Source organism: Somniosus microcephalus, chromosome 17, assembly GCF_052327205.1.
Source record: "Somniosus microcephalus isolate GS21.2 chromosome 17, FLI_Smic_1.0, whole genome shotgun sequence".
NCBI lineage: Eukaryota > Metazoa > Chordata > Chondrichthyes > Squaliformes > Somniosidae > Somniosus > Somniosus microcephalus.
Window position 1 is genome coordinate 3,919,698 of NC_141003.1, and position 12,924 is coordinate 3,932,621.

At 46.0% G+C, this 12,924-nt stretch overlaps 1 protein-coding gene across 2 annotated transcripts in view; it reads right to left on the bottom strand.

Moving 5' to 3' along the window:
- washc4 (WASH complex subunit 4) overlaps positions 1-12,924 on the bottom strand; it is a 78,022-nt gene that overhangs the window by 22,722 nt on the left and 42,376 nt on the right. For both annotated transcript variants that reach the window (XM_086009816.1, XM_086009815.1), the window contains exons 16-20: positions 5,378-5,485; positions 4,539-4,685; positions 4,208-4,287; positions 4,020-4,125; positions 2,331-2,447 (exon numbers count right to left, since the gene is read on the bottom strand). In XM_086009816.1, the coding sequence (XP_085865942.1) occupies positions 2,331-2,447; positions 4,020-4,125; positions 4,208-4,287; positions 4,539-4,685; positions 5,378-5,485 (558 nt within the window). The remainder of the gene's footprint in view (positions 1-2,330; positions 2,448-4,019; positions 4,126-4,207; positions 4,288-4,538; positions 4,686-5,377; positions 5,486-12,924) is intronic.

Sequence of the window (12,924 nt, forward strand, 5' to 3'; positions counted from 1 at the left end):
CCATTTAATGCCATCCCCAACCTCAGCATTGCTGTTTGGGGGGTCTGTATACAACTCCCACTAACGTTTTCTGCCCCATGGTATTTCTCAGCTCTACCCATACAGATTCCACACCATCAGAGCCAATATCCTTCCTTACTATTGTGTTAATCTCTTCTTTAACCAGCAATGCTACCCCACCTCCTTTTCCTTTTTGCCTGTCCTTCGTGAATATTGAATACCCCTGGGTCACCCTGGAGCCATGTCTCCGTAATTCCAATTACATCATATCCATTTACATCTATTTGCGCAGCTAATTCATCCACCTTATTACGAATGCTCCTCGCATTAAGACACAAAGCCTTCAGGCTTGTTTTTTTTTTTTTATAAACACTCAGACCTTTTAGAATTATTATTTACTGTAGCCCTGTTTGAATTACACCCTTGATTTCTCTGCCTTCCACTTTTGCATTTCTCCTTCCTGTCTTTTGTTTCTATCCTTGCTTCCCTTTCCTTTGTCTCCCTGCACAGGTTCCCAACCCCCTGCCATTTTAGTTTAAACCCTCCCCCAGAGCACTAGCAAACTCTCCCCCTAGGACATCGGTCCCGCCCAGGTGCAAACCGTCCAGTTTGTACAGGTCCCACCTCCCCCAGAACTGGTTCCAATGTCCCAGGAATTTGAATTCCTCCCCCTTGCACCATTCCTCTAGCCACGTATTCATCTGAAATATCCTTCTATTTCTATGCTGACTAGCACGTGGCACTGGTAGCAATCCTGAGATTACTACCTTTGAGGTCCTATTTTTTAATTTACCTCCTAACTCCCTATATTCAGCTTTTAGGACCTCATCCTGTTTTTTTACCTATATCGTTGGTACCTATATGCACCATGACAACTGGTTGTTCACCCTCCCCCTCCAGAATGCCCTGCAGCCGCCCCGAGACATCCTTGACCCTTGCACCAGGGAGGCAACATACCATCCTAGAGTCTCGTTTGCAGCCGCAGAAATGCCTATCTATTCCCCTTTAATAGAATCCCCTATCACTATAGCTCTCCCACTCTTTTTCCTCCCGTCCTGTGCAGCAGAACCACCCATGGTGCCAGGTAGTTGGCTGCTGCTGCCTTCCCCCAATAAGCCATCTCCCTCAACAATATCCAAAGTGGGTATATCTGTTTGAGAGTGGGATGGCCACAGGGGACCCCTGCGCTACCTGCCTGCGCCTACTACTCTACCTGGTGGTCACCCATTCCCTTCCTGTCTGTGCAGCCTTTACATGCGGTGTGACCAACTCCCTAAACGTGCTATCCACGATGTCCTCAGCATCGCGAATGCTCCAGTATGTATCCATTCGCAGCTCCAGCGCCGCAATGCGGTCTGTCAGTAGCTGCAGCTAGATACACTTCCCGCACACATGGTCATCAGGGAGTGTCCCTGATTTCCCACATAGCGCAGGAGGAGCATGCCACGGGGCTGAACTGTCATGCCATGACTTACCCTTTAATTAATCTAAATTAAATTAAATCAAATCAATAGCACTAACTACATTACAATTAAATGATATACTCAAGGGCCCTTGGTTACTAGCACTCCCCATTACACAACAAAGACCTTAGAAACTATAACCACAAAAATGAAGACCTTCTAAATTTTATAAACTATTAATCTTAACTGTCAAACTATATAGAGTAGTATAAATACTCACCTGGTTACAGGTACTGGAATGTACTCACTCCAAACTATAACCTTCCCCTACTGGAGAACTTTTCAAATTATAAAACTAGATTGTAGAATCAGAACCCTGTCTAACTGGTAGCAATCTCACCCCCACCCCCAAAAGATCCCTCTAACTCCAGTACAATGACCGGCATGTTGCATCTGTCCCTGGGTCACACACTGCCATGGAAACTCCATGTAATTGGGTGGAAATGGAGCCACCTTTCCTTCAACCTGTCATTGTGAACCCACAGTCTAACCATGCAGCAGGAGCACGCTATTCTTCACCTGGTAAAGAGGAATCGATAAATCATAACCACATCTACTTTAATGGCACATTTATATTTCATCGATGGCACCTCATCTTGCCCAGGGTTCCTAAAGAATTGTTAGGATGGTCACATCCTTACATGCACTCAAACTAATTAAGGTCATTTTACAGCCTTATTGGAGAAAATCTAAGCAAATCTTGGAAGCTCTTCAACTCCCAATTTCTTAAGACAAGGCCTAAGTTTCAAATTTAACTGGAGGTACAGACCTGGGTTAGGTAACATTTTGAACCAGGGCAACTCAGTTGAAATGCATGCTCATAATAATTAAAACAGCAATGGCATTTTTTGCTTTGATACCAGTTACCTCATTTAGCACATCCATGATTTCTTTATCAAAGCACTCCAGCAACACTTGGGTGGATTCCAGATGTCTTGCATGCATCATGGGCGGGACACAATCCCTCAAAGCACTAAACATGTACTAAAAAAGTGAAATATCAGACCGTGCAAAACAAGCATTACCATTTTACGACTAAGTAAATTTTCAAGTTTACATAATCAGCAGTGTCTCAACGTACTTCTCCAACATACGATACATCTAATATTTCTCATATATAGAATCTACTCCATTCAAAAAGGTTATTTTCAAATCAATTTTACACTCCACTTCATTCAATCTTGAAGGATATGATTCAAGAAATACTAATGATCTTCTCTACCGCTATATGAAAAAGAACAGGATTTAGGTTCTTAAAGTCAAGGCCAATTTAGGGAGAGGAGCCCAGAGAATCTCTGCTTCGTGAGTTACATCAGATTAGGCTGATGATTGCTCGTCAGCATCTGTCATTCGAGGAACTGAAGTTTAATACAAAAGTCAAAAGGACTTTAACTGCTCTACTTAATACTGATTAAGATTTCTACACAAATACTTTTAAATGCATGGTTTTAACATTCAGGGGCTGTACAATGTATTACATCTTGAAGGAAGAATTTTATATTAAAACTCCCTTTCAAAGTAGTTCAGTACAAAATCACATTGATGCAGCAGTAGCTTGTGTTTCAACATGTTCACACGGAATACTATAAAACGGCCGGTTCGACAGAGCTCGTGTTTCAACATGTTCACACGGGATACTATAAAACGGCCGGTTCGACAGAGCGTGTGTTTCAACAAGTTCACACAGGATACTATAAAACGGCCGGTTCGACAGAGCGTGTGTTTCAACATGTTCACACAGGATACTATAAAACGGCCGGTTCGACAGAGCTTGGGCTAAATGTCCCCACGTGACATCATGGCGTTCTATTCCAGTGACATCACAAATGAAGGGCGCTGCCCAGAACCGATGCTCCATGTTGTGTCAATCTGTTCTTATGCTGCCTCTAACCAGCAATAAATACCGCACAAACACACACAATTGTTCCAATATTCTATATTTACAATTGTGTGAATTTAGTGGAATATACTTCCCCTTTTAAATATGCACCATATGTAACAATTCATGCAACTGCCAACATTTTTTATTTATTCATTCTGTGGGTGTTGCTGGCAAGCCCAGTATCTCTTGCCCATTCCTAGTTGCCCCGAGAAGGTGGTGGTGGGCCACCTTATTCTTTGTAGCAGTTTTAACACAACTCAGTGTCTTGCTCGGCCGCTTCAGAGGGCAGTTAAGAGTCGACCACGTTCAGGTGGGTCTGGAGTCACATATAGGCCCGACCAGGTCAGGACGGCAGGCTTCCCTCGCTAAAAAGGACTTAGTGAATCAGTTGGGTTTTTACAAGAAATCCAACAGCTTCATGGTCACTTTTACTGATACCAGCTTTGTTTTCTATTTTTGTTGCATTATAAACTTAATTCACATTCGCTGGATTACTTGTCCAGTAACATAACTGCGACACTACTGTACCCGTGGTCTGACCTTTGGATGATGTCCATTAATAATATGCATACATCATTCAATATACAGCGAAGTGAACCAGATGTGAATCCTGTAATTATCACTAGTCCAAGCTGCCCAGTTATATAAATATCAATATAATTTGCAGCGCTTACATGTACTCTTGCGGAATCTACAGCATTGTCATAAACATCATCCAAGTAGATGGGGAAAATGGTTCGATGCCAGTACAAGAAGTTGCAGTTGCACAGTACTTGAATCCTGCAAAATGCATCAAAAGGTTAAAGGTTGCTGCTTAGCCCCGAGTGGATTGTAATGCGAATGCTTTCTCTGCTTTACTCACCGCTCCCTCAGCTCACTGATCAGGTCCAACTTCTTCAGCACCACTTGCAACAGCAGTAATTCTTCATCTCGGAATGTTTTCTTCAGGAGCCAAAATGAGCAAGACAGCATTTGTCAGATAAGGGGAGAGTGATCGGCTACCCATAGCAGGACTTTAAAGGTTACAATATTCAGGACTTTAAACAAGTGCTGCAGAACCATGTTACTTTAAGCATACTGAGTAAGTTTCATAACACTATTAAACTAATAATATTCAGCATGTAATTGTTACACTTTGCATTACACAAGAACAATTATTCTTAAGATCTTAAGATACAAGACATTATGCTCACCATCTGGGTGCCCACACTTAACGCTAGTGCCACTACGAGTCTACGCTCTTTGGTACTGGGTCCATTGAGAGCATTTTCAGCCAACACGAGGGCTGACAGCACATCCAGGCGTCGTTCACTGTACTTCTTGTCAGATATCACTCTTTTCTGAAGGAACAATATGATCAACTATTTTCCAAATGATCAATCTGCTGTTCCTGGATTCTAAAAACTGCAATACTACATTGATAGCCAGCTGGCATAGGCAACAAAATGTGCATTTATTACAGATGGGAAACCATTAAATGTGCGGTTAACACACGCTTTCGCACTACAAGGGCTCAAACACACCAACATCATTTTTAAGGTCATCACTGCAGCCATTTGTCTCCAGTCCAATAATTGTAAAAGTGACCCCATTTAAAGAAGTATTTAAGTTTAAGCTCAAGACAAAGCTGTGATTGTTGTTTTACCCACTATATCTACAGTTGTTCAATTAAAGCTTCATGTTGGTAGAGTTACAGCTGGAAGTTTCCTTTAAGTTTCTCCCTCGTTCCCCTTCCCCACCACAGTGAAAACCAAGTGATGCTCAGTCTTTGCAAATGACCACCTCAAAAAGGTCAAAAGTTACCATTTTGACAACAAAAAGGCAAAATATTTTTTGAATTATCAGCACCAACACAAACTACAACTTAATTCAAAAAGCAGATGTCGTCACAAAGTCACCTGAGCTGCAGAACGATTAGAAATCAGGAAAAGGCACTGATCTCCATATAGTGTCACTGCACAGTCCTCAGTCTAATGGTAACCCCTCACACACAACATACATATACAGAAACTGGGAAACTGAACGTACAAACCTTAGCAATGGCTATAGAATTAAGGGCCTGATGCTGAAGATATTGAGCAATATGGCACACAGAATCCGCTATAACCATAGTCCTCCTATGGATAGTGTGTTCAATTGCCTAGAAAAAAATGAAAATGCTGAATATGATTATTGTAACAGCCACAAATCCATTAAAAATATATTGCATCTTACATGCTTTAACTAGAGAAGAATGGGTGTACTACCTTAAAAATATAAATTGCCACCAAAAGCATTTTATAAAACATTTCAATTATCTCATGAAACTGCTGTTTTCTAACCAAGTCCTGCCAATACCTACTAACTGGATCTTGGTTCACCAGAAACTGGAATCTCCCACTTTCCAACAGATACTGTAAGAACCACCAAAGTACCTCTCCTGAGGAATACTTTACAACTTACATTTATACAGCACCTTTAACATTAAAAAAATCCCAAAGCATAATCAGAAAAAATGGATGTCAAGCCAAGAGTAGATATTATGAGGGGTCTTGGTCAGAGGTAGGTTTTATGGGGGTTTAAACAAGGAGAAGGAGGTGGCGGGGTTTAGGGAGGGAGTGCCAGAGTGCGGGGCCTAGGCGATGAAGGCATGGCCGCTAATGATGGGGCAAAGGGAGGTGGGCACGCACAAATGGCCAGAGTCGGAGGAAGAGAGATTTCGGGGAAAGAGAAATAGAGATAGGGCTGCAGGAGGTGAGAGAGAGAGATAGGGAAGGGCGTGGCCATTGAGGAATTTCAACACATGGATGAGAATTTTAAATCAGTGGTGTTGTGGGACCAGGAGCCAATGTAGGTCAGTGAGGATGGGGTGATGGGTGTGCGACTTGGTGCGGGATAGAATAGTCAGCAGAGCTTTGGATGAGCTGAAATTTACAACGGGTGGATGACGGAAGGTTGGCCAGAGTATTGGAATGGTCGAGTCGGGAGGTGACAGAGGCATGGACAAGTTTCAGCAGCAGATGGGCTGAGGCAGGAGCTGAGATGGGCGATGTCACGGAGGTGGAAGGAGGTGGTTTTTGTGATTGAGAGAAAATTGGGTCAAAAGTTCGGGTTGAAGTAGACACCGAGGGTGTGAACAGTCTGATTCAACCCGAGACAGTAGCCGGGGAGGGGGGTGAAAGCGGTGGCTAGAGTACAGAGTTTGTAACATGGGCCGAAAACAATTTGAGTCTGAGAATTCACAGGTCAAGAGAGATGATGGAAAGGGAGAGCGAGGTGTGATCAGCCTACATGTGGAAGCTGACCTCATATCCAAAGATGATGTAGTCAAGGGGCAGCATTCAGATGAGGAAGCAGAGGGGACCAGGGATAGATCCTTGGGGGACTCTGAATGTTGGGTGGGGCGTGGGGCAGGAAGAAAGAGGAGAAGCCATCACTGGAAATGCTCTGGCTCGAATGGGTCAGTAAGAAAGAAACAAAGACTTGCATTGATATAGCCGACTTTCCTCACCTCAGGACATCCCAAAGTTATTACAGCCAATGAAGTAAGATTGGAACCAAGAGAAGTCAATGTAGTCACAGCTGTAAAGTAGGGAGATGCAGCAGCAATAACACACAGCAAGATCCCACAAACAGCAATGAGATAAATGACCAGATATTCTGCTTTGGTGGTGCTGCACAAGGGGTAAATGTAGGCCAGGATACATAGAATCATAGAAAGTTACAGCACGGAAGGAGGCCATTTCAGCCCATCGTGTCCACGCCGGCCAACAAAGAGCTATCCAGCCTAACCCCACTTCCCAGTACTTTTTAAATGTGGTTAGGGTTCCTGCCTCCACCACCCTTTCAGGCAGTGAGTTCCAGACCTCCACAACCCTCTGGGTGAAGACATTTCCCCTCAAATCCCCTCTAAACCTTCCACCAATTACTTTAAATCTGTGCCCCCTGGTTTTTGACTCCTCTGCTAAGGGAAATAGGTCCTTTCTATCCACTTTATCTATGCCCCTCATAATTTTATACACCTCAATAAGGTTTCCCCTCAGCCTCCTCTGTTCCAAGGAAAACAGACCCAACCTATCCAGTCTTTCCTCATAGCTAAGATTCTCTACTCCCGGCAACATCCTTGTAAATCTCCTCTGTACCCTCTCTAGTGCAATCACATCTTTCATAGAGTCATAGAGTCATAGAGTTTTACAGCACAGAAAGAGGCCCTTCGGCCCATCGTGTCTGCGCCGCCCATCCATCCCTGTCCAGTCTAATCCCATTTTCCAGCATTTGGTCCATAGCCTTGTATGCAATGGCATTTCAAGTGCTCATCCAAATGCTTCTTGAATGTTGAGGGTTCCTGCCTCTACCACCCTTTCAGGCATTGAGTTCCACATTCCAACCACCCTCTGGGTGAAAAAGTTCCTCCTCAAATCCCCTCCAAATCTCCTGCCCCTTACCCTGAATCTATGCCCCCTTGTTATTGACCCCCCTACTAAGGGGAAAAGTTCCTCTTTGTCTACCCTATCTATGCCCCTCATCATTTTGTACACCTCAATCAGGTCCCCCCTCAGCCTTCTTTGCTCCAAGGAAAACAACCCCAGCCTGTCCAGCCTCTCTTCATAGCTGAGGCGCTCCATCCCAGGTAACATCCTGGTGAATCTTCTCTGCACCCTCTCCAAAGCAATCACATCCTTCCTATAGTGAGGCGACCAGAACTGCACACAGTACTCCAGCTGTGGCCTCACCAGCGTTTTGTACAGCTCCATCATAACCTCCCTGCTCTTATATTCTATGCCTCGGCTAATGAAGGCAAGTATCCCATATGCCTTTTTAACCACCTTATCTACCTGTTCCGCTGCCTTCAGGGATCTATGTACATGTACACCAAGGTCCCTCTGACCCTCTGTACTTCCTAGGGTCCTACCACTCATTGTGTATTCCCTTGCCTTATTTGTCCGTCCAAAATGCATCACCTCGCACTTTTCAGGGTTAAATTCCATTTGCCACTTTTCCGCCCATCTGACCAACCCGTTTATATCGTCCTGTAGCCTGAGGCTTTCCTCCTCACAATTTACCACCCCACCAATTTTCGTGTCATCTGCGAACTTACTGATCATACCTTTTACATTCTCATCCAAATCATTTATGTAGATCACAAACAACAAGGGACCCAGCACCGATCCCTGAGGTACCCCACTGGACACAGGCTTCCAGTCACAAAAGCAACCTTCGACCATCACCCTCTGCCTCCTGCCACTCAGCCAGTTTATGATCCAACGCGCCAAGGCACCCTGGATCCCATGGGCTCTTACCTTCTTGACCAGTCTCCTATGCGGGACTTTGTCAAAAGCTTTACTGAAGTCCATGTAAACCACATCCACAGCATTTCCCTCAACCACCCCCCTAGTCACCCCCTCGAAAAATTCAATCAGATTTGTCAGACATGATTTACCCTTGACAAAGCCATGCTGACTATCCCCGATTAATCCTTGCCTCTCCAAGTGGAGACTAATTTTGTCCCTCAGAATTTTTTCCAATAATTTCCCTACCACAGATGTTAGGCTCACTGGCCTGTAATTCCCTGGTTTATCCCTGCTACCCTTCTTGAATAATGGTACTACGTTAGCTGTTCTCCAGTCCTCTGGTACATCCCCTGTGGCCAGAGAGGTTCTGAAAATTTGTGTCAGAGCCCCTGCAATCTCCTCCTTTGCCTCCCACAGCAGCCTGGGATACATCTCGTCTGGGCCTGGGGATTTATCCACTTTTTGGCCTGCTAAAACCGCTAGCACCTCCTCCCTCTTGATGCTAATATGTTCAAGTATGTCACAGCCCCCTTGCCTGATTTCTATGTCTGCATCGTCTTTCTCCATAGTGAACACAGATGCAAAAAATTCATTTAAAACCCCGCCTACATCATCTGGCTCTACACACAGATTGCCACTTTGGTCCCTAATGGGCCCTACCCTTTCCCTGGTTATCCTCTAATGTGGTTCCTGTAATGTGGGGACCAGAACTGCACGCAGTACTCTAGCTGAGGCCTAACTAGTGTTTTATACAGTCGAAGCATAACCCCCTGCTCTTGTATTCTATGTCACGGCTAATAAATGCAAGCATTCCGTATGCCTTCTTAACCACCTTATCTACCTGGCCTGCTACCTTCAGGGATCTGTGGACATGCACTCCAAGGTCCCTTGGTTCCTCTACACTACTCGGTGTCCTACCATTTAATGTGTATTCCCTTTCCTTGTTAGCCCTCCCCAAATGTATTACCTCACTTCTCCGGATTGAATTCCATTTGCCGCTGTTCTGCCCACCTGACCAATTTATTGATATCTTCCTGCAGTCCACAGCTTCCTTCTTCAGTATCAACCACACAGCCAATTTTATCATCTGCAAACTTCTTAATCATACCCCCTATATTCAAGTCTAGATCATTGATATATACCACAAAAAGCAAGGGACCTAGTACTGAGCCCTGCGGAACCCCACTGGAAACAGCCTTCCAGTCATAAAACCACCCATCAACCATTACCCTCTGCTTCCTGTCTCCGAGCCAGTTTTGAATCCAACTTGACACTTTGCCCCAGGGCCAGTGTCCAGATCCAGATCCCATGGGCTTTTAATTTCGTGACCAGTCTGCCATGTGGAACCTTATCAAAAGCCTTGCTAAAGTCCATATACACTACATCAAACACACTACCCTCATCTACCACCTTTGTTACCTCCTCAAAAAATTCAATCACGTTTGTCAGACACGACCTTCCCTTAACAAATCCGTGCTGACTATCCTTGATTAATCAGTGTCTTTCTAAATAAAGATTTATCCTGTCCTTCAGAATTCTTTGCAATAATTTTCCCACCACCGAGGTTAGGCTGACTGGCCTGTAATTACTCGGTTTATCCTTTTCTCCCTTTTTAAACAAGGGTACCACATTAGCAGTCCTCCAGCACCACACCTGAAGCCAGAGAAGATTGCAAAATGATGGTCAGGGCCTCTGCCATTTCCTCATTTGCTTTGCTTAACAGCCTGGGATACATTTCATCTGGGCCTGGGGATTTATCCCTAATACCAGGAAGAATTCCCATGCGCTTATTCAAATAATGGCATGGGATCTTTTACGTCCACTTGAGAGAGCAGATGGGGCCTTGGTTTACCGTCTCATCCAAAAGATGGCACCTCCGACAGTGCAGCACTCCCTCAGTACTGCATTGGATGGCTGGCCTGGATTATGGGCTCAAATCTCTGGAATGGGACTTGAACCCACAACCCTCTGGCTCAGGTGTAAAAGTGCTCCCACTGAGCCACAGCTAACAAATATTCTTATAAAAAGAAAATACTGCAGATGCTGCAAATCTGAAATAAAAACAGAAAATGCTGGAGATACTCAGCAGGTCAGGCAGCATCTGTGAAGCGAGAAACAGAGTTAATGTATCAGGTCGATGACCTTTCGTCAGAACTGGAAAAAAGCAGGAAATAGAACAGATTTTTAAGCAAGTGCAGGGGCTGGGAAATGGGGGAGGGGGTGAAAGAACAAAAGGGAAGGTCTGTGATAGGATAGAAGGCAGGAGAGGTTAAGAGACATTAAGAGATATTCAAGGCGAGACGAGATGGTAATGGGACAGGTTAAGGAACAAAGGATGGCTCTAGATGAAGTGTAAATTGCGCTGGCAGAGTGGAAAAACAGCTGCCATGTGGGGGAGAAGAAAAAAAGAGCGTGGATAAAAAAATATATATATGATGAAATCTTCATAAACAGAATCAATTATGCTAAACTAGTTGTGGTAAACCACTTTTATCGTTCACTATCGTTACACTATAGTTATCACTGTTATATCGTTACTCTATGGTTATCACTGTTCACACTGTTGTATCACTATACGAGGTCGCCTCGTCACACTGTTATACCTGGGCTGACCACTGCTGACTCCGCCAACGGCTCCACCTACCTGCCCAGGTATAAAGGTGGTCGACTGGCTGGTATTCCTCCTTGTTGGATCCGATCACCCACGAGGGTGGGCTCTGTTATTTAGCCAATAAAAACCTATAGTTACTTTCTTAACTCGTCGCTTTTCATTGGATAAATTGATAGGTATATCAATTTTATTGGCTAAATTTTAAAATGTCGTTACTTGAGCAGCCAAACGAGCAGCCAGACGAGCAGCCAAACGACCAGCCAGACGCCCAGCTACAACAGCCACAGCAGCCGGCTTGGCTGCGAGCCCTCCGACCACCGTACCTGGATCTAAACCCACAGGCAGCAAACTCAGCCCTCGACTTCGAACACTGGCTGAGCTGTTTCGAGTCCTACCTGGGAGAATCCGGCGTGCCTCAGAAATCCAAGTTAAGAGTTCTGACCGCCCAAGTGAGCCCTAAAGTATTCGCACTCATCCAGGACCTTAAAACATACGAGGACGCCATCAACCGGCTGAAACGACAGTACCAGAGCCCGGTAAATTCCATGTATGCCAGACACCTCCTAAGATCCCGCCCGCAACAGCCAGGAGAGTCTGTAGATGAATTTTTACAGGCGCTACAAGCACTCGGCAGGGACTGTAACTTTAAAGCAGTAACGGCGGCAGAAAATACTGAAGACAATGTCCGCGATGCCTTCGTGAAAGGCCTGCGGTCCGACTACTCACGGCAAAGACTGCTTGAAGCAAAGGACCTCGACCTGGACAAAGCTGCAGCCCTCGCTCGCTCCCTAGAAGTGGCCCATTGGGACCTCGAGGCATATTCCAGGTACTGTAATTTGCGACCCTGGGACTCGGGACCGACCCCGACCGCAATACCCCCCGCAGCACCCCCCCTGGGACCTACCTCAGCGTCGGCGTCCCGGACCCGATCGGGACCGCCACCCCCGGTACCGGCTGCGACATCGGACCCCCGCGATCGGGCCGCCGGCTGCTTCTTCTGCGGCCAGGCGAAACACCCGAGGGCGCGCTGCCCAGCCAGAAACGCGACCTGCTCGAGCTGCCTGAAGAAAGGCCACTTTGCAAAGGCCTGCAGAGGGAGATCAACAGAGGCCAGCAGTGCCTCATGCGAGCTGTGGGGGCGGCCATCTTCCATCAAGGCCACAGAGGCCAGCATCCCCACATGTGAGTCATGGGGCGGCCATCTTTGATCCAGGCAACCGACACCAGCAGTGCCTCATGTGAGTTGTGGGGGCAGCCATCTTCTCCGCCATTTTGTCCAACCTCGTGGGCACCGCCATTTCACCCACCACGCTCGACCGCCACCGTGCCTCCAGACCCGACCACCGCCTCACCCGCAGACGACAGCAACTCGCTCAGCTATACACTAGCCTCCGTCACACTGGACCAAGCCCGCCCGCACCACCTGTCCAAGTCCATGATGGACATCAAAGTAAACGGCCACGCCACGACCTGCCTGTTCGACAGCGGAAGCACGGAGAGTTTCATCCACCCAGACACGGTGAGCCACTACTCCCTCACTGTCCGGCCAACGCGCAACCGGATCTCGATGGCATCGAGGTCCCACGCCACAGACATCAGCGGCTACTGTGTTGTGACCCTGTCGGTTAAGGGCACGGAGTATAAAAATTTTAAACTCCTCGTCCTGCCCCAGCTATGCGCTGCCGTCCTACTAGGTCT